Source organism: Siphateles boraxobius, unplaced genomic scaffold (assembly GCF_051911475.1).
Source record: "Siphateles boraxobius isolate OS27281-9 unplaced genomic scaffold, OSU_SipBor_1 1, whole genome shotgun sequence".
Classification (NCBI taxonomy): Eukaryota; Metazoa; Chordata; class Actinopteri; order Cypriniformes; family Leuciscidae; genus Siphateles; species Siphateles boraxobius.
The window spans coordinates 24492679-24516304 of record NW_027508699.1 but is presented as its reverse complement, the minus strand read 5'-3'; the positions used below and the strand labels follow the sequence as shown (position 1 = coordinate 24516304).

General features: G+C 41.6%; 1 protein-coding gene across 4 annotated transcripts in view; it reads right to left on the bottom strand.

Annotated features, from left to right (window-relative positions):
- The window catches only part of cacnb2b (calcium channel, voltage-dependent, beta 2b), a 41084-nt gene extending 18008 nt beyond the window's left edge, over positions 1-23076 (bottom strand). For 2 of the 4 annotated variants that reach the window (XM_077230242.1, XM_077230248.1), the window contains exon 1: positions 12203-12372. In XM_077230242.1, the coding sequence (XP_077086357.1) occupies positions 12203-12220 (18 nt within the window). In that variant the 5' untranslated portion in view covers positions 12221-12372. Of the gene's footprint in view, positions 1-12202; positions 12373-22571 lie in introns of those variants that run through there. The other 2 variants (XM_077230240.1, XM_077230255.1) reach the window with 2 other exon arrangements.
- Positions 23077-23626: the final 550 nt, after the last annotated feature.

Genomic DNA, 23626 nt, shown 5'->3' with positions numbered 1-23626 from the left:
TTAAAAATAACCCAACGAATATCCCAACTATGGGGTGATATAGCACCTTCCCAACAGTGGATTATTTTAACCCAATGTATTGGGGTAAATCAAGTTGGGTTTAAAGTAACAAAACAGTTAAGTTAACTATTTATTTTTATTTATTATTTATATTTATTTATATATTTTAATAAATAAAATACACTTTGTTTTCAAACAAAGATTGATTATTTGTATAAAACAATAAATATGTCTCAACAAATATATTTTTAAATTACAAATTAAATGTTGGGGAGCCTAGAAATTAATGTAAATATAGTTGTGTACATAAATTAAACATACACAAGTTTACATACAACATGTATTTAACCAAACAGCCGGGTTATTACTAGAAATTACCCAATGATTTAAAATAATGACCCAACATTTTGACCCAATATGTGTAACCCAACGGTTGGGTTAAAAATAATCCAATGTTTTTTACTGTGTAGAATAAGAGTTCAAATTTTAAGTTGAAAACAGTTTCACAATGTCAGCAGAAGTCATGATGAGCCTCACTCTAGCACACTCTCACAAAGGCCCACCTATACATGCTCACATGCACACTAACATGCTGACAGTAATGGCACAGTGACAATCCCCTCGAGAGACACTGGTGCTACGCAGTCTGACAACGTCATAATGACCTTAATATAAGGCTGATAACCTTTCTGACAAGACCAGCACCACTGGTCACCAGTATGTGTTGTGTTTTGGATGCTGGAGTGCTGATAAACAGCATGCTAATACCATTTTACTACAGCTAGACCAGCACCAAACCAGCCTGATCCAGCATGGAAATTTATGCTTTTGTAAATCAGTGTCTTCTTAAGGGAAAGGAGGACGAAATGAGATGGCACATGAAATGATCACATCAAAGCGAACTGTTAATTAAAGTTGCAAATGGTGTAAGTGTTTAATAAAGGCTGTCAAGAACATCAATGTGAGCTTGAATGTTATTATTAATGAATATTGTGAGTGTTTAAAACAAACAGGCTTGGATAAACTGACTCAAGGGCACGCAGCAGCTGGATGATATGAGGTTAATTAACAGAGAAGGGGGTGAAACAAGATTGAGAAAAGGAGTGAATAAAATAAGGAATTGAGGAGACTGGGATAATTGGGTTCCCATAGGCACAGTCATGTAGAGGTGCTCGCTTTTGTTTACTCATGTCCGCCATAGACATCTGTTCGCTCAGTGCGCCTCTCCTGCAAGTCGATGTCATGGAGAGAGCAGTACAAAACGCTGCTGAATTATTAACCAATGCCACGCTCACCAAGATGCTCTTTTCCAACAACAGAGTTTAGTGGGGATTCGAATCATTAAAGTGTGATGCCTCTCCATAATACCGAAAGGGAATAGCTGATTTTTCTGAGCCAGCGATCAGACCGTCTCTATTCTATCTAGTCATTGTTCAAGGTACTGCCATATTATCATGAATTCATATGTAAATTCATGCATGAATCATGCATTCATTCATGCATTAATATCTCATGAATCATCAGGAACTAATACAAGTTCAACGGTTTTCATTCATGACTTCATGGATGAACAACACCTTAATTAAAACATTAACTAAGATGAGCACATCATCATGAATTATGATTTATTTCGCATGATCATGATGTTTTCTTTGTTCACAGTTATGCCACCATTAATAGCACATTGTTCATCAGTGTTTCAAAGGACTAGTCACCACTTTAGTTCAGGGGCCACACACGATGAAGTCATTGATAGATAATGCTTAGTTAATGATGACTTCTGTAATTGAATGTCAACAGAATTTGTGTGCTATGAGGTGTGAGTGGTCTATTTTGGGGTCTGGCCAATACAGTAGTCATCATTAACTAAGCATTATCTACCAATGACTTCATCATGTGTGTGGCCCCTCTACTAAAGTGGTGAATAGGACACTGACATAGACAAAGAACAAAGAAAACATAATGACCATGCCTAATAAATCATAATTCATGATGATGTGCTCATTTTAGTTAATGTTTTAATTAAGGTGTTGTTCATCCATGAAATCATGAATGAAAAACGTTGAACTCGTGTTAGTTCCTGATGATTCATGAGATATTAATGCATGAATGAATGCAGAATTCATGCATGAATTTATACATGAATTCATGATAATTCATGTAACCTTACCGTAAAGTGATACCAAATCTACAAAGCAACTGAGAAATTTTGTGACGAGATCTTTTTTGGACACCAAATTCTAGACTTCAGTGTTCCTTTATCTTTATAGGTACATTACAGATGGACTTGTGATTGACTTATTATTGCAAACCCACATTAACAACCAACAAATTGCGTGACAGCTAGCCAAATTTGAATTACCTCATCTGACCTACAGTGGCATTTCATGTTATTCCTCTTTTTAGAACTAATGGTTGCCATTAAACAAACCAAACCAACTGTAATATTGCACAAAGAGAAAAGACTGTATAATTTTAATGATTTATTTGAATGTATTATTTAAGCAATGTCTTTGCCGTGACGCTTTGAAAGAGACTTGAAAGTCTCCAATAGTAAGTCAGAATTTTGAATAGGCTGCTCCAAAATATTTGATTCTTTTAAACATTTTAGAGCTGTTTTTGTGTTTTGTGTCATTGTCCTGCTGCATCACCCAAATAGGCTTTAGATTCAGCTCATGCACAGATGGTTAGACAATCTCTTTAAAAAGTGTCTGGCATGTTGCAAATTATCCAGTTCTTAATGTAGCAAAACATACCTACACTATCATTCTGCCGCCAATATAATATTGTTACAGTAACAATGGAATGATGCACTCACTTTACATCAGGAAGACTTGCTCCTCCATAGAGTTCCATGCTTGGTTTTCACAGGGCCAATAATTATAGTAATTATAATAATTTAGAAACTGTGATTTGTATTTTCTCAGGTGTCCATTGTCAAAATATAAAATTGTATATGATGTTATTTCAATATTCTTTGAGAAAACTTACACTAAAAAGGAAATTGGTGAACTACTTTTCCCACCCAGGGTATTAAAAAAAAAAGTTCATACCAGAAAGAAAATGTATAATTTCTTGACATATATTCAGAGATATTTGGTAGTTTTAGGGCAACATCAATAAAATATCAAAAGACTGCTGCTAAGTGTTGCCCTTTTTAAATTAGAGGACAGATAACACTTAGTGGGCCAAGTGCGGCCTAATAACTTAATATTCAACATTATTGATCTCAATGGATTGACACTAAGGTATGAGAACTGAACTGAGCTGGACGATGACATAAGTGTTTTCTCAGAGGCTGCTGTATAGATAAATGAACTTAATTTATAACTAATGATTTTTGCAACTGGAATAAATCAACACTGAACTTACTTATCATGGACAATGACACTATTTTCTTATAGATCTGCTGTACAGCCCAAACAAACGTCTCGGTTACATATGTAACCCTCGTTCCCTGAGTAGGGAACGGAGACGTTACGTCGGATGACGACGAATGGGGGACGAATGGGGGTTTCGCTTAGAACACCTATCGACTTCGAGTATTACAAAACGAGCCAATGGCGATGAAATGCCATGGGTCTGCGGAATTTGCATAGCGTAACTCCGCCCCACCTCGTGGGTATAAAAGGAGGACGCTCGGCAACATGCAGATATGTCTTCGCTGAGGAGCCGAGACTGAACTCAGGCGTCTACCCAGCGGTACAGCGGAAGTGGCAGGGAGACGTAACGTCTCCGTTCCCTACTCAGGGAACGAGGGTTACATATGTAACCGAGACGTTCCCTTTCGTAGTCACTCCGAGTTACGTCGGATGACGACGAATGGGGGTCCCCGTGAAATCACGCCACCTTCACAGCTGTCTTCCAGTGCCCTGCGAAAGTCTGATCCCCCTGTCGTGATACTGGCACAGACGAAGGAGTCCTACTTAACACAGGAATACCAAGGTACACTGGGAAGCATATCTCAGAGGAGATATGCCGCAGCATGCCTACCCGTAGGGAGGACTTAAGATACACATATGGCCGGAGGGCTACATATGGAGGAACACTGGAGTGACCAGCCCGAGGGGTGGCAACTTTCAACTCCAGGAGGGCAAGATGGCTTGCCAAGGGAAAGACACATGCTCAAGGAGGCTTACAGTGGAAATACACATGTGGGGGTTACTCAGGGAGGAACCATGCACACGGAGGCACCTAGCCGACGCCCAGGCAATAGACACTGGCGCCAGCATCAACAGTGCTGGAGGAACTCAGGGCTTCAAGAGGAAGGCTCACCTGAGGAATAATCGCACGTATCCAGTCCGTGGAGTGGAATGGCGAGCAAGCGAAGACACCTGAGCGGGTCCAGTACTAGCTAACTGAAGCGAGTACACGAGAGGACACAGGCTCCACTCGGAGATTATAGAATCTGGCGAATGTGTTGGGTGTCGCCCAGCCTGCAGCTCTACAAATGTCTGCCAGCGAGGCGCCATGTGCTAGAGCCCAAGAGGAAGCCACACTCCGGGTGGAGTGGGCTGTCACCCCAAGGGGGCACGGTCGGCCTTGCTGTTGGTAAGACATGGCGTACTGGACAGAGCAGTGCCAAGGCTGGGTCTGCCTCCTCCCGGGGCAGCGCTTGCAGGTTCACCACCTGGTCCCGGAAGGGAGTGGTGGGAACCTTGGGCACATATCCAGGCAGGGGTCTCAGGATCACGTGAGAGTGACCGGGCCCGAATTCCAGGCACGCTTCGTCAACGGAGAATCCCCTACCCTCTTGATGGAGGCCAATGCAACCAGGAGCGCTGTCTTCATAGACAGGAACTTAAGCTCAACTGATTGCAGAGGCTCAAAGGGAGCCCTCTGCAGGGCATTTAAGACCACTGAGAGGTCCCAAGAGGGAACGAGAGGAGGGCGAGGAGGATTCAGTCTCCTCGCTCCTCTCAGGAACCTGACGATCAGGTCGTGCTTCCCCAGAGACTTACCTTGAACTGCTTCGTGATATGCGGCGATAGCGGCCACATACACCTTCAGGGTGGAGGGAGACAGCCTTCGCTCCAACCCATCTTGCAGGAAGGAAAGCACGACAGAGATCGAGCATCTCCTGGGGTCTTCTCGACGAGAAGAGCACCAGTTGACGAAGAGGTTCCACTTCAACGCATAGACATGTCTCGTGGACGATGCTCTAGCGGAAGTGATGGTAGCCGCCACCACTGGTGGCAGGGTACTCAAACCTGCCTCGTCCCGTCCAGGAGCCACACGTGGAGCCTCCAGAGATCGGGTCGAGGGTGCCAAAGGGTGCCCCGTCTCTGAGAAAGGAGATCCTTCCTCAGAGGAATTGGCCAAGGAGGTGCTGTCGCAAGGAGTACCAGTTCGGAGAACCAGGTCCGGGTGGGCCAATACGGCGCAACCAGAATGAGCTGCTCCTCGTCCTCCTTGATCTTGCACAAGGTCTGTGCGAGAAGGCTCACTGGGGGAAACGCATATTTGCGTAGGCCCCGCGGCCAGCTGTGCGCCAGTGCATCCGTGCCGAGAGAGCCCTCGGTCAGGGAATAGAACAGGGCGCAATGGGTCGAGTCGTGAGAGGCAAACAGATCTAACTGTGCGTCCCCGAACTGGTCCCAAATCAGCTGAACCGACTGGGGATGGAGTCTCCATTCGCCGGAGATGGGCCGAAACCGAGACAGCTCGTCGGCTGCAAAGTTCCGATCTCCCGGAATGTAGATAGCACGAAGGGACCTCAGGTGCTTCTGACTCCATAAGAGAAGGTGGCGTGCGAGTTGCGACATACGGCGGGAGCGTAGACCACCCTGACGGTTGATGTACGCTACAGTCGTGGTATTGTCTGAACGGACTAGTACGTGTTGACCCCTGAGCAACGTGAGGAAACGGTGCAGGGCAAGGCGTACTGCCAGCAACTCGAGGCAATTGACAAGCAGAAGGCGCTGGGGTCCTGTCCAGGAGCCCGCGGCAGCATGTCCGTTGCACATGGCGCCTCAGCCCGTGGAAGAGGCATCTGTGGAGACAAAAACATGCCTGGAAACTCGTTCTAGGGGAACACCGGCCCGTAGAAACTGAGGTTCCACCACGGGGTGAAGGTCTGACGACAGGTCGGAGTTACTGTAACTCGGAGCGTGCCATGATGCCATGCCCACCTCGGGACTCGATCGCGAAGCCACAGCTGAAGCGGTCTCATATGAAGCAATCCGAGCGGCGTTGCCGCAGCTGCAGATGCCATATGCCCCAGGAGCCTCTGAAACAATTTCAGTGGGACCGCACTCTTGTTTAATGGCTGAGTGGAGAAGGCGACCAAGTCCATGCCGAGAAAAGAGCTCCTCTGCACGGGGCAAAGTTTACTCCTTTCCCAGTTGACCCGAAGGCCCAGACGAGCTAGGTGCCGGAGCACTGGGTCCCTGTATTCACAAACCTGGTCTCAGGAGTGAGCTTAAGACAGCCAGTCACCGAGATAGTTCAGGATGCGAACCCCGTGTTCCCATGGAGGAACAAGGGCTGCCTCAACAACCTTGTGAAGGCGCGAGGAGACAGGGCTAGCCCGAATGGGAGAACAGCGTACTGACATGCGCGCGCCCTGACAGCAGAACGTAGGTACGGTCTGAGTCGAAGGAGAACGGAGACATAAGAGTAGGCGTCCTTCAGGTCGATCGCTGCAAACCAATCCTGTGGCCGCACACATCCAGAAATGCGTTTGGCCAGGAGCATCTTGAACGGCAGCCTGAGAAGGGAGCGGTTCAGATGCATAGGTCCAGGATTGGCCGTAACCCACCAGACTTCTCCGGGACAATGAGGTAGGGACTGTTAACCCGGACCTCATCTCGGCTGGAGGGACAGTCTCAATCGCACCCTTCGCCAGTAGGGAGCAACCTCCGCTCTCATGATAGGGGCATAGCCACCGACCAAAGTGGAGCGGACTCCCGTGAAGCCGGGAGGAGACCGTGCGAACTGAATCGCATAGCCGAGCCGATGGTTCGCACGACCCAGCTGAACAGATAGGGAGCTCTAGTGCAGGCTCCCAACTGTGCCAGCGGAGTGAAGAACCACAGACGTCCCCCCGGTGGTGCAGCGAAGCGGAAATGACCAGCCCAGACGAGGGCGGCATAGCGGCCCGGTGTGGGGGCAAGGTCATAACCGCACCCTGACAGAGGAGGCCAGGGAAGGACCAGCGTTCCACGGGGGCCTGCTCTGTCAGGGGTCTGGCGACAGAGGGGGACAGGGGCGAAACGGTCCGTGAACGGCATGCCGTGTCAACCACCTCTGGGGCAGAGGGGGAAGAGGAGAGCACGGCTTGTGGGCGGCGCTCTGTGTCGTCCGAGAACTGTATGCTCAGAGAGGAGAGAGTCAGTTCTTCCTGAATAAGGATTCTTCCCCAGCCCTCCACCGGGGAAAGGAGTGGCCCTGCTACCAACTCCTGGAAAGAACTGAGTCTCATCTCTGAGCAGCCCATCTCAAAAGTGCCGCTTAACCCGGCGTTTAGCGGGGTGCGGGGCTGGAGAGGGCTGTGGCATCCCCCTACGGTCTTCCAGAGCCAGGCCAGGATGAACGGGCGGGGTTGGAACCGTGGGAGGGAGCCTTCGGCGGTGGGCAGACTGAGGGATCTGAGCGGACGGCGGGGCCGTCGGGCAGAATAACCTCAATCTGCCCACGGGCGGTTGAGAACTGTTGGGCAGAAGCACTCAACCGCACCGCCGAAGAGGCCGACCTGGGAGATGGGGGTGTCGAGCAGACGGGTCCGCCCGACATCTTGCACATCAGACCGGTCAGCCCCAAACTGGTGAACATCACCTGACTCCGAGAGCGTACGGCCACTTTCATCGCTCGGAGAGCAAGGTCAGTGGCGGCGCGCAGCTCACTGAAGAGCCTCGGGTCAGTCCCGCCCTCCTGCATGTCCATGAGCGTCTGGGTCAGGTAGACCAGCAGAACGGTCATGGGATGCAGTGAGGCAGCTGCCTGTCCTGTGGCACTATAGGATTTCGCCACAGATTACTGTGACGAAAAGAACTACAGGCTTGGACGGGTGCTTAGGATTGCGCCGGGAAGCACTCTGAGGACACAGTAGCATGGCAACAGAGCGTTCAACCGGGGGAACCCCAGTGTACCCATGGGCAGCGGCCCCTGAGGGGAGGAAAGGCAGATGAGACCAACGAGAGGACCCGTGAACTCATCATGCACGTCCGGGAGGAAAGATATTGGGGTTTGCCGTGGACGCGTCGGCGGCCTCACCCAAAAACCAATCGTCCCTGGAAAGCATGGCCATCATCTCCGGATCAGACTCAGGCACAGCCGTATGCACACCAAAGGGTGGCAGCTGTGAAGAGTCGTCATTTCCAGTAGAATCAAGCCCACCTAGTGATGCTGCTACAGACACAGCATCATCCTCTGTAGCTTCAAATGAAAACACACGGGCCACCCGAGGGTAGACTTGTGGAATCATCAGTTCGCTAGCGGGCACCGTCATTAAAGAGGGGGGGCTGGGGCGTGGACACAGAGTCGGCGCCATGTTCCAGACCAACCCCAAACACACTAGACAGCGCTCGTGCCCATCAGAGTCCGATACAAGTCCGCTGCAACCAGAAATGCACGGGCGAGCCGTCTTTAAAAAGACGTGCCGCGTGCGAGCTCTTTTATGAGAGGAGAAAAAAACTCCGCGATGTTGAAGCGCACAGGGAGACACACACACACTGGCAGATCACTGCACAGATCAGCAGGCACTGTGAGCTCGCTGCAGATCGCCGTCACACCAACACCGGAGAGAGAAGCTCGTCTCATAGAGCGAAGTCAGAGATGATTGTGGAGTGAAGAAATATTCTTGGCTCCGAAGCGAAAACATATCTGCATGTTGCCGAGCGTCCTCCTTTTATACCCACGAGGTGGGGCGGAGTTACGCTATGCAAATTCCGCAGACCCATGGCATTTCATCGCCATTGGCTCGTTTTGTAATACTCGAAGTCGATAGGTGTTCTAAGCGAAACCCCCATTCGTCCCCCATTCGTCGTCATCCGACGTAACTCGGAGTGACTACGAAAGGGAACTTTGTTGCATTATTTTCCTGCTATCACGGAATCTGTTTTGTAAAAAGCGCTATATAAATAAAGGTGACTTAACTTGACTCAACTTAATGTAAATTCCTACTACATCTTTTATAAAACTGGACTGATTGAACAGACCAGACAGTCATAATTTGCATTACTGTATTTTAACTAAATAATACATTTTCTAAGACACTAAGTTTTTTTTTTTGTTAAAGCTACAATTCATGCAATTGGATGAAACATTCAATTACAAACATTGACAACATAATTCAGATTGATGATATTATGAGATACAAATGAGGAAAACTCCTTCTTATCAGTATTGTATCAATGCAACCGAGGACTGTGTGTGTGCCTGCATTAAAAGCTGTAAGGGATAGAGGCGAGAACAGACGTTGCTATGGAAACCTCATGCAGTAAATTTTTTATGAGGTGTATGATTTTTAAAATCTAGATTTCCCCTTAAAGTACAATATATTGTTCTAATCATTAAAATAAGTAGCCTAGTAACGAAAGGGTTTTTTAATTCATACAAATAACTAAATTAATTGTGTTGTGTTTTTTAATAATTAGGTTCGTTAAAAGATTGTGATTAAAAGACACAAGTGCATAACAGTATCACACTAGTGGATTTTGTTTAGTCTAGTGCAATAACGGTTTGAGTCCTGGGCCGAATTCCAACATTCATCTACTGCAACCTGTGTGACTCCTACTACCGCACCACATAACATGTCATAAGATTTGGGTCAGATCCATTTAGTGAGTCAGCACCTTTTACTTCAACACTGGGAGTACAGCGGGAGCCACAAATGTAGAGAAAAATATTCCTTTCAGACAGTAACACTATATGCTGTATTACAACTGAGAGTTTAATTAAATAGATTCAAGGCTAAGTTCAGTTTCAGGTGAATGTATGGCTGAGGATTTCCTGAGCTCTGAGTAGACAAAACTGAGGACAAATCTGTGGATGGTGGAGCAGCACACTTTCTTATTCGAAACTAAGTCCTAATCTAATTGATCTAATTTCATGACTGTTGCTAAATGAGCTCTGGCATGTCGCCCAGGTATTCAACTGATCTGTATTCATGGATATGCCAAATGGTATTGTTTGTGCACTTTAAAGTAATGACTGTATAGAATTTTTTTTTTTTTTTTTTACAATTTATACTTGTAATTTGTAAGTAAGTGATGCTATCATCTAGTAATAGATAGATAAGCATGTAAGTACAATAAAGAATGTCTTATCAATTTTATAATTATTTAATACTAGAAGTGGCATTTCTCCACTTTAAATGGTTAGTTCACCCAAAAATTTAAATTCTGTCATTTATTACTTAACCTCAGATTTCATCAAAAATATCTTAATTTGTGTTCCGAAGATGAACGAAGGTCTTACAGGTTTGGAACGACGTGAGGGTGAGAAATGAATGACAGAATTGTTTATTTTTAGATGAACTATCCCTTTAAATAACACACAATATATACAAAAAGGCTCTGCTAGAAAAAATGGTCGCTATGTTAAAATGATAAGAAGTGTTTATCACATTTATCAGTTTTAAGAGATGATTTTAGTGTTTTTCTATAAAAAACACTGCATATTACCAAAGCATTCAATAACACTCACTTCAAAGACATACATATCAAATGTTAATAAAAACAGGAACTCGCTCTACGGGTTTTTTGACTCAATCCCATAGATAATTTCTTCCCCTTGTGGACAATGATAATGTCAACCTGTATTTTTTATATCATCTTAACACTAGTTAGGGGCAATCTATAGCAGGTACAGATATGGTCCTTTCTAAACACAAAAACAGCCCACTATGAGAACTGTGGGAGAGACGTTAGGCCAAGCTACACCAGTGGACAGTACGTCTCTCTTTCTGGCTGTTGCTCCTGGTCATGATTGCTTCTCTGTAAGGAGATTAAGATAGCATGCGTCAATCCAGGATTTGGAGAGAAAGAGACAAATACAAACTCGTCCTGTCCAGCGGACAACACTGCAGACAGAGACAGTTTCACACATACTCACCAACCTGCAGCTACAAAACATGAACTTCTTTGCAACAAAATTTTTATCGTTTTCTGACCGACAAAAGTTATTGAACTTAAATTTTTCGAATCGATCTTGTTTTCTTGTAAAAAGATCTATGAAAACTATCTACGCATAAAACGAGATTATGACAAGCTAAATTAAATTAGACATTAGGAACTGGTTTTAGAAAAAATTATCTTGTTGAGTTTATTTATTTATTTTTGCCAATGGGGTAAGAAAAATAAATTAAATTTAACATGAAATATAGAAACAAGTCTTTTTATCTTATCTTCTTCTTTTTATCTTCTACTTAACGTGAAATATTTTCACACACACACACACAAACACACACACACAAACACACACACACACACACACACACACACACACACACACACACACACACACACAAACACACACACACACACACACACACACACACACACACAAACACACACACACACACACACACACACACACACACACACACACACACACACACACATTATATATATATATTTTTTTTATATATATATAAATATATATATATATATATATATAAAAATATATATATATATATATATATATATATATATATATATATATATATATATATATATATATATATATATATATATATCAGAAACCAAAAAGGAGGTTTAATGCCCCTTTGCCAGGTCAAGTGTTTTAGGCATCTAGTAAAGCAAACCAGTTATCCAGGTATTTTCCCCAAAAATATACACACAAAACCCCACACCTGTTCTATATTTAGAGATCATTTGAGAAACAGCTGAGTTTTGTAATCCTGACAATTGGAAAAGGATTACGTTCATAACACTGCTCAGCACAATTCCATCACTTTCAGCATTGCAATGATTGCGCAACCTGTCGCATGGAGGTTACATTTTCGGGACTAGCCTATTTTTCTTTTGACAGAAAACATCCAGCATAGGTAGAACGCTCTATACCCCAGTACTGCTGCACACGCTCCATGGTACATAAAAGCAATGATGCAGAGCAGCTCAAGCTCTCATGGATTACAGCTGAAAGCAACAGATGGCACTCTCCTCGAATGACACTCTCATGGCTACCTCACCATCACTCCCTCACACACACAAATGCTCTAACACAGAAGATGTTTTACCTTTTTCTTGGGTGGCATGCCCACTTGCTCGTTTTTCTTTTCGTTTCTCCACGATTAACAGCTTAAGTAGTGGTCAATTCTGTGCTCTCACAGCCGAGATTGACCAACGACTGAGAAATATCCATGCACTATCCCCTTTAATCTGTTCCGTCCCAGGACAGCCAGCCAACTTTGTCAGATGAACCCTAAGCAGGTTTTACTGCATGTTTTGCGCGTTGTGAAATTCATAACATCGCGAGCCTCAGGTTTATCTGATTGTTGTCGCAAACGATGAGGACCGAAAGTCTCTCCATGAGTGGACACACAAGCAGTGTGAGAGTCTCTCGCTGTACAGTGGAGTTTGCCACACCACTCCACCCTCCCCCGCTCTGAAGGGCTTTATTCCACATAGTGGCATCTGTTGCTCCAAGCACGAGCTGCAAACCCGCACGATTAGCAAAACTGATATTCTGTAGGCCTATATGAGGTAGATATATTCGTAAGTACAACTCGTAGTCGACATAACGTTTTTTACATGGAGATAACGGTTAAAGGGATAGAATTGCCCCATGACCACCCTCAAGCCATAGGTGTGTATGACATGCTTCTTTCAGACAAATACAATCGGAGTCTTAAACAAATGTCCCGGCTCTTCCAAGCTTTATAATGGCAGTGAATGGCCGTTTCTCTTTTGAAGTCCATATAAGTGCATCCATCCATGATAAAAGTAGCTCCCCACAAGGCTACTCCCCATAAAGGCCTTCTGAAGCAAAGCAATGTGTTTGTGTATGAAAAATATCTATATTTAAAACTTTATCGACTTCAATATCTAGCTTCCGGCAGACGGCCGTATGCATCGATTTATGACGAAATAGTTTATTACTCTTTTGGCGTAAATCGACTTGCGTATCCGTCTGCCGGAAGAATTTTTCTTTTTCTTACACGAACGCATCGCTTCACTTCAAAAGGCCTTTATTAACCCCCCAGAGCTGTGTGGATTAGGCTACTTTTATAATGGATGGATGCATTTTTATGGACTTCAAAACAGAAACGGCCATTCACTACCATTATAAAGCTTGGAAGAGCCAGGGCATTTTTTAATATAACTTCGATTGTATTCTTCTTCTGAAAGAAGAATTTCATATACACCTAGGGTGGCTTGAGGGTGATCATGGGGTAATTTTCATTTTTGGGTGAACTATCCATTTAACCCGAAAAAAACATAATTTTACAACTAAACTTAATCTCGCAGGCCTATTGATATCAGTGTATTTAAAATAAGGGTGAATTTAGGTTAAGTCAGGTCTCAATTAACTAAATCATGACTTGTCAGATATGAGTTTCAAATGGGGGCCGCTTCAAATGTCATAAGTCGATTTGGTTAAGTGAAGGATTCAGTTACAAAATTATGAAGACATTGGCTGAATTCGAAATTGCATACTAGAACACTACTTTTACCATTTCTGCCATAACGCTATTCCAATTATTTCTGAAATAAAAGTGTTTTGTTTTTTTTGGCCTGACTGAAAGTGTTTGGAACAAATCGGATGATGGAATGATTCACTCATATTACAGTCACTTGTCGCCACCTACTGGTGAAATGATGTAACCTATAGAAAAAGTCACTAATATATAATAATAATATTAATAATAAAAATTCCACAGTGTAAAGGCCCATTGTTCATGGACTGCAATATCAGCATAATAGATCGACATCTTAACAATCAAATTTAACCGGAACTAACAGATGCGTAAAACTGTTTATTGTACAAAAGTATCAAAATGTTCTTAAAATCAGATATTTTTATTCACACAACAAAACATGACAGAAAATTGGACATTTTAAATGCATAAACAACAGCAGGAGTATGATTCACCAGCATGACACATGGAGCAAACACTGGGCCAAATATTACATAGCCATTATACCAAGTGGTGAATTTGCACCCAAATACGTCAGTCTGACTGGGATACACAGCTTTTGGAAATACTGTAGACACTATTATTTTTATATTATATACAATCAATTATAATTACTATAAACTATCATTATAGCCCACTAAAGACCATACATCTTTCTAGATGACCTATATATGGCACTAATCAGATGACAGAGAATTAAAGGTGCATGTACACCTGTGAGTAGCGATGGTGATCCTGTACGTGTGTGTGTGTGAGAGAGAGAGAGAGAGAGAGAGAGAGAGAGAGAGAGAGAGAGAGAGAGAGAGAGAGAGACTCTTTTAGTATGTGCATTTCTCTTCAGTGTTTGGATGTATCTTGTAAACTTGTTTTGATAGAAGTAAGGAAAAGCTCTAAATAGCATCCTATAAAGAAGTCAAATACAAAAAAAATTGGGAAAGCACTAACTCAAACCTTTCAGAGAAAAAAGTGAGAAAGTGGATCAGAACCATACATGCAAGACACTAAATATTGTGCCTCCAGTTATTGTTATTTTGTCATAGTTTATTTGGATCACCCTGAATGGTTTGCTATTTTGGATACTAGTTTTATTATCTTTTGTTTATATGCATATTTATAAAATATATTAGGCAATTAAATAGTCATGAAAATCATAATGGAATTGGCCATAAGTAATTCAGTCCGTCAAAAGTCTTTTGATTATAATTTGTATTATTAAAATTAACGTTCAATTCCACAAGAGTTAATGTTGATGCATTCTGTGTTCTTATAAAATGTACACATACATTAATTATTAACCAATATTTAATTCAAATGCTTGATTCTAGAGTACTCACTGGAAAGTAGTATATCTGGTTCTCTTCATTTCTTTAGATTCTTACAAAATAATTTTTTTTATCATCTAACCTAGTAAAAATTACAAAAAATTGTGTAGCCAAGAGTATGAACAATACAACTATCCTTTTTTTTTTAAATGTTTCTCTCTTTTAAATGTCATCAACCCACACACATACACACACAAGCCGTCATGATCATTCCATGAGCACCCTGGTGAAAAATTAAATGATTAATTAACTTGAAGTGTGCTATTTTGAAACAACTAATTTTGTACTAAGTATATTTTAGTTTTAATTAAATTGTAGTAAATCATCATTTTAAGTGTATTTAGTGTACTTTTGTGTACTAAATTGGACCAACTTCGAGTATACTTAGAATACTTTAATTATATGTCTGTGTAGGGACTAATTACATGCTTGATTAGTGATATTAAAGTCTACTTTAATTGTGTTACAGGTACATTACAAATTAATTACGAGTCTCTTCGAAACATACAAGCATAAGTGTATATATATATATATATATATATACATACATATATTTTTTTTAAAAGATTTATTTCATATTATTTATTCGTTTTCGCCTTTTATTAGGATAGGACTGTAGCTAGACAGGAAGTGAGGTGGGAGAGAGAGCGGGGGCGGGATCGGGAAAGGTCCGGGACTCGAACTCGGGTCTCCCGAAGCACAACAGCGCTATATGACAGCGCTTGGCCACGAGGCTACAGGCATTAATAGACAATTAATACTTAGCTATACTTTACAAAATACTATTGTATACTATAATGTATTTTGAAAGTATACTTTTGATGCATTGTTACAATGATCATTTCCACCACACTGTTAAAATATACCTAAAATATATTTTTAATAAAGTGCAAATAAATACACTTTTAAAATATAAACTGAATTTTTAGAAAGTATACTAAAGTAGGCTACAGTTATTTTAAAGTGTGTTAAAATTTGTATAGTAAAAATAAGTAAAAGCATGATGCAATATCCTACTTTTAATATATTTAAAGATAGAACAATTTTGTTAGTATATGTGCAATGTACTATTGAAAAAGATAATATATTTCAAATACAATAAACTATACTTTTTTTTTTACAAGGGAACACAGATGCATTTACTAAATTACTAGTTGACAAATCTTAGCGTGAGACACTTTACGTCAGCAACACTACCTGAATGAGTGTCTGTGAGTGTGAAAAATGTCTGCTACATTGTCAAGTATAGATTGCCTTAGCCTACAGTGCAATCAAAATAGGGACACAGCTCTTTGCCTGTTTATAAAATTATTTTATAGACCTGCACATTTAGACATACATAAATAATACATAATGAACATGCATTGATATGCATGTGAAAGCACATGCAGTTGGATTACGCTTTTCACACACACACACACACACACACACACACACACACACACACACACACACACACACACACACACACACACACACACACACACACACACACAGAGTGAATCTATAAGCCTCTTACAGAGGGGTGTGTGCAGTGTAAAGCCACGCTCAGTAATACACTTCTCAGAAGAGCACAACTAGGCGGACACATACTGCTGGAGTTCCAGCTTCAGCACCTCTCTCCTCTGGTCCATTCAACCTCACACACACAAACACATCCAGCTGGAAGACAAACATCTGTCTGACCTTACAATCACACCAAAAAAAATCAGCATTTCTGTGAGAGACTGCAAAACCCTAAACCTAACCTTAGTTCTTGGTGACAAGTGACACTTCATCCAAATATAAGAATTCTGTCATCATTTACCCTCATGTCATCTCAAACCTGTTTGATTATCTTCTTTCATGTTCTTTCTTTCTTCTTTCATATCATGTTTCAACTATATCCATTCAATGAAAGTATGGGGTCCAAAAAAATCTTCTTTACAGGACCAGGTGAACTGTCCCTTTAAAAAGCAGAGTTCGTAAGTTTATAGGAACCTTTTGAGGGGTTCAATTAAGTTATTGCTGACTTTAATGATAAATCAAATTTAGTCCAGTATCAACTAGAATATATGCCTCTTTTTTGTATCTAAAATATTGCCTATGTGACTTGCAATACTCCAGAAGAGCTTATTTTGTGTTTCTGGGAGTTTTTTCCCCCCTCAGTAATCCTTGTTCTTAACAGCATTCAGGTCACTCATTATGCCTGTTTGAAATGCGTCCTGACATGAAAGCATCTTTCCCTGCACATCTGTTTGAATATGGCATTATAAATCAAATTTATAGGGTCTTCAGGGACCATGGAGCAATTTTTAGTCTCGCTGAGCAGCGTTTTCAAACCTCAAACCACTTTCGCAAGATCATTGTGCTAATGACAAACTAAATTATATTATACATAAAGGCTAATGTTGTGGCATTTGATGGGCTGCTCCTTTATATGCTATTGAGGATCTTTAAAAAAAATTATTATAACCACAAACTGACCCTCACACACTGTCAAAAAAGAGCTCATAGAGCTCCATCTAAAGCCAACTTTCCCAACGAAATCCATGTGCCTTGAATGACAATTTAGCTAGACGCACACTTACAATGAACCTTAGGGCTTACCCTTTTAGTTTCAGACAGTACTCACCCAAGAGACGTTTTTATTCTTAAGAGTTCTAGGCATTTCTGCAAAGAGGAGAAGGAGAACCGGAGACTGATGCCCTCAATTTCCAAATTCACCTCTGAGATCTGTGGCCCATTTGCGCTGGTGTCTGGTCCCACCGAAGTTAGGCTTTGATAAGATACACAGTGGCCATTGGCCACCACCTACATGATGTGTACAGCTACTGACATGACCATGACATAACAAAAACTACAAAATTTGATCTTCTTGTGTCTAACATTTTCTCCCTCCTCAGCCCCTCTGCCCGGCAATGCATTAAAATACTGCATGGATATGCAACGTAACATCTGGATGATGCTCCGCCCCATAGTACTGGAGGCAGGAACTCATGAGCAGCCAATCCAGCCCCCCCAACAGCTGGGAGAGGAGATTTAAAAAGATAGAAAGAATAAGGTGGAGCACAGGGCACGTCCTGCCCAGTGTTGTCAGACAGATTGTATGTCTCTATAAAACAGGATGAGCAATGCTCATAATCCTCCGGGACTGTTCAAACACTCCCTGTCCTGCCTCTGCAATAGGTCAAAGCATACTGCAAAACAGCATGGTATGGTTTTCATAACCATCAACTAAATCCAGCCTTCTCTCTGTAAATATGATAGGTCCATTCTGTAACAAGTTTGGTAGTAACAACAAATCAAACAGATCTGATCAACGCTGAAAAAATGTTGAAAATACTATAATGTATTTTAATGGAAAAGTATGCAAATGGCGCTCTGTGGCACCGTGGCACGGCAGGGTTTTTGAACAGCTCCACTTCTAGTACAGGATGTGATCCTTCCTTATACTTAATCTTATGTATCTTGTAACTAATGTTAATTTGTATCTTAATACTCAACGTTGATATACATAAACAACAGGTCAAATTAAATTTCAATCAGGATCGAACTGTCAATGTAGCAAATGAAATTTTGGGGTGGCCAATCAGATGTCAAGGGACACCCCTCTGGCTCCACCACTGTATCATCTTGCAATGGCCGATTATTGGATTTTTTTGTACATTGCAATGGACTATTTTTTTATCACATAATTTTTAAGATAATATACAAGTAAAATATAATAACCAAAACTAGCAAGTAAAACTCCAATATTTTTAAACCATGGTGTGTGTACCATGCACAAGCCGCTCCTTTCGCAATGATAAAATATGCAACCTATCTGATTTCTTACTACTTTAAAAAGATATGGAAACATCAAACAGCGCTAATCTAAAAAGACTGAAGAGAAAAAGAGAAAATATCATCTTGCACCAAAATTAATTGGAAGGCTTTTCCCCCCATGACCACCCTAGAATTTATCACGTTTTATTGTATTTACTGAGGTCAATTTTGACCACAAAATTAATAAATAAATAGGCCTAAACATTTTCAGTATAAGAAAATTAATTGCACATACTTAATTAATTGCAGTTAGTAGGTAACCTAACATTTTGTAAATAAATAATTCTAACAAGGGGACCCAGCTAAAACGGTTTACTCTTCAACCCCCAATGTTCAAACCAAATCTATGCCCTTGGTGAAGCTTAAAGGACAGGTTCGGTATTTCACACTTAAAGCCCTGTTACACTTAAACTTACACTTTGTACTGGTGCCTACATTAATTTCCTGAATTCAAAACCTCCTCACCTTGTGACACATGATTCTTCACATAAAACAATTAAATCGTCATCGTTCCAAAGGGATATGAAATACATGAGCCCATTGCTAAAGTTTCATGTACATTAATCAAACGTTTTTTGGGGGCGTCTCTCAACTCTACGAACTGTTAAAAAAACACTCTGAGTGAGGGAAATGGCTTATCAAACAAAATAGAATGGATTTGCTCAACCTTTTCATTTAAATTATGTGGTGTATGTCAATGCCAGAAATTGGCATTCATCCGCTGCCTGTCTCCGATTTTCTGGCAGAATACGATAGAGACGGGTTCTCTTCCATTAGCCACTGCCAATAGCCAGATAAACACTTATTATAATTCAAGTTCACTCAAGATCAATATCTGCCAAAAAAAAAACAAGAGTTGAACGTCGCATTGGAAGAACATTAAAGTCAAAGCTGAACTAGGCCGTGTCTCCAACCCATCTACTCATATTAAAGCCTTAATAATTTATCTTGTCAAGTTCAGCTGCTAAGTGACAGAAATTCCATTTAATGATTTCTTCATGAAACTATAATGGATTAAGTCAGTTTCTTCCTCACAATGTCACACTTATGTGAATCACATCTAACAAAAAAAATCACATAAAAAACAAACAGTAGCCTACCCAAGGTATAGCCTTTGATCAAGTTCACAAGTGCTGTCAAGTCAAAGAGCATTTTGTTAGTATTATACCACAAAGAGAAGTGGTAAATGTGTCTGCAAAAGATGTCATGTAAACCTGGATGAAATATAAATTGTGTCTTTTAGACACAAATACTTGCCGTATAATCCATGTTAGGGGAATAGATACACAACAGAAACCAAGAACACATGGCAGGGAATTGGAACAGGCAGCACCTCCCAAGTGCACTTCAGAGGCTTAACATGAAAGTTCAATACATTCAACACATCAATATATCACACAAAGCTCCCACACTGTCCCTCTCTATACTGAAGGCAAAAATAGAGTTTGGTTGGAAAAAAACCCACCTCACATAATCTCTTTAATCTTGTTTTTAAATAAAAAAATATATAATTTCAGTAAAAATCATTTCAGTAAACATGAAAACGCATTTGCAACCTGTTGTCCATATAATGTGATGTAGACCTATATGTCAGAGTGAAACAGGACATTCAATGCTAATTATAATTGCTAACTACTACCATACATTTATTGCTGCATTATACAGTATCTGAAAATGTTCTGTATGCATAGAATATTTTACGACAGAGGTTCTGTCTGAAATAGGCAACTGCATCCTACAATGCAATGTACTTTACTTTTAAGTATGACTATCCAAATTTAGGATATTTTTTCACAAAACTAGATTTAAAATACAAAATGATAGTTATAGCTTACCCATAACACTAAGTTGACTCCACTTGCTGATGATCGTGATAAAAATGAAGCAGCTTGAAACGTTTATTATGAAATGTTTATCACTTAAAAAGCTAATAGTAGGCCATACAGTTTGTAGTATACAGTAGGCAGCACAAAGTTGTATACTAGCATTCCATTCTGAACATGTCCCGTGTTTGCTAAAACAAAACCTACAGTTGCAGTATGTAACTAATTTTAACATTTATTATTATTATTGCTATTATTATTTTTATTCATATTGTCAGAGGCAGTTGCAAATAAAGATGAGAAATGGATCTAATCACAGCAGTAATGATTTTATTTAACTCAAACTCAAAACAAAAACTAGAGAACTAAACAGAACAACAGACAATTTAATGAATTGAAAGAAATGCAGGGCTTAAGCAAACCAATCAACAGAATGAGCAAGCAAAACTGATAATCAAATCAATGAAAAACCATAGTACTGAATACTATCGACACAGATTACCCGTAACAAATACAGTATTAGGCTGCGTCCGAAATCGCATACTCTCTTGAGTAGGCACTCACTTTGAAAAATGACTTGATGACTAAAAAATATGTTCTACATAGTATTAGTGTATGTAGTGTAATGTAATCTTGATGTACTACATTAGCCATGTTGTCATTATCATTGTGACCTACCAGCATCAGTTACGTTGCTTCACTGCCATTCATAAATCCTCTCCCATGGCCTCATCATGGGATAGTAAAGTGTTCATCGTATGCACACTTCAGAATCTCGCCGGAAGAAGGTCATCCGGGTACTTTTTGCCTACTCTTTCATGAGTACTGTGAATTCGGACATGCTTCTTTTGTCTCATACTTTTTTTCGCCTATAGGTAGGGTATGCAAGTATGCCCACCCCACCCCACCCACACACACGCAATAAAAGCAGGCAAAATGCATAAAGAAAAACAGGGTTTAGATGTTTATTTCATGTTGACTCCACTGAAGGTAGGCTACTTGGAAATTAGGCTACCAATCAAGTTAATTTATTTGAAAACCAGTGTTAATATCCAATGCAGTGCTAGAATATATTTTACACACAAATCGTACTATGTAGCTGGCAGTTTGACTACTCATAGCAAAAGACACTGATGATCGTCCTGTGCCGAAAATACCAACGGCACATTTCTGAGGATTTGCAAACATTTGACGCGCGGTTACAGTAAAAGACGGTGCTTTTATGATTCCTATCTTTGCACTTTAAGGTCTGCGCCTGACACTGCATACGGTCTGAGGCACGATAAGCCTATTTACTACCTGTTTGCTTTGACAGCTTTGGAGCTCAGTGTGCTTCTGTGTGACTGTGATCCCCTTCCGCCTGCTATGGGGGATTTAGGTAAGGTATTCATCATGACACACACACACACACACACACACACACACACACACACACACACACACACACACAGAGTGACTCAAGCGTTTCTCATTTTGTTCTTTTACACACACTCTCTCACTTTCTCTCCATGCCGCAGCCCAGGTGGCAGTAAAACATGGCTTATAATAGCATCAATGATATTTTTAGACCTTCTACGTTTGAGTCGAGTTCCCGCTGAAAGTACGTACTCATATGTCAAATGTTATGAATGACAAGCTCAGAGAGATACTGCGGTGATGGTGGTGGTAGTAGGTAGCTTGGTATCTTTTCAGTTCTGATCTCTTACTCAATACTACTGAGGGAACAGGTTGCCATTTTGAAATAATAAAAGTCCAGAACAAAACAGTCAGGACATTATAATGAACTTCACCCCTTTTTTTTTTTTAGCTTAATACTACATAATAGAGTCACTCAATGGAAACTTTGAGGCTTAGAATGACAATATGTACCCTTATTTCACAGGTTCTAGTTCAACATAAAGTGCATTTTATGATATTTACCCAAAAATGTATGTTTACAGGTTAAATTTTCATGTATTTTCAACCAAGAGCATCCTGACAGTGGAAGATCACATTGAGCATGCTGCAGTTACTCACATAGGTGGACTGTTCTCTCCGCCAGTGTCCCAGACCACAGCAATACATCAAGAGAACATCCAGTTGGGTCCTGATGATGGTGCAGCCAAATCACTCTTTCTGTAAGTCACAGCCTCTGGTTCCCTTTCTGTAAGGGAAAGCCATCACATCAGTCTGAAAAGAGACACAGCAGCAGGTAACTGTCTCCGTTCCATGCAGCCTCTGGTCCAGCCCATTGGTTTACAGAGCGTGTAAAAAGCGAACATTCCTCCACAAACAGTGATGAATGCGATGCAGTCAGTCAAAGTGAGTGATTCACATCCTCCTGATGCTTGAGACCAACAGGCTCACATTCTGCTGGCTCCAGGTGTGTGCGATTTTGTTTGATCCGCTCTTCTCTTCTTCCTCGCCTTATTTATTTATGCCCTCCCCAGATAAACCCACCCCCACCCCACCCCTCTCACCGCACCCCTTTTTTCAAAGATAGACACAGGCTCAGAGTTTAAAATTGATACACGGTGTAAATGTCATTTTCCTGCCAGACTTTCTCTGCGTCAGTTTTTCCCCGCCCACTCTGGCCAATCAGAATCCAGAAGCGAGCCACGTCTGGGTTACCTTGTCTCCAGTCCACACAGGCAGAGGAGGCTTGAGTCCACCATCTGCTGTCTCTCCTCCCTGCATTCTGCTGCTTCTCTACCTCCACGACTGCTCCCGGCTCTCGCCTCCCCTGTGGATACAGGCTCTTTCTGTCTCTTTATCCCTCAGTGTCATCAGGGGCGCTCCTGATTACCTGCGTTACCCCCTTGTGTCCTTTCTGTGGCTGTAGTTTGCCATTTTCCCTCCCTCACGGTTGCTACACTGCGTGCTTGAGCACTTAGTGAAGCTTGTAACGCAGGAGAAACACAGACTGAATTCAAATGTGCTCCCTTCTTCCTCTCATTGAATCTCAGCCCATTTTCTGCATCATGGGCTTTATCAGTCAGTCCACTCCTCTTCTTTATCTATAAACTGTATCTGAGTGTCTGCCCTTGCTGCCTCCTCTCCCTCTGTTGTCCCCTGCTGAGGAGGCGAGCGAG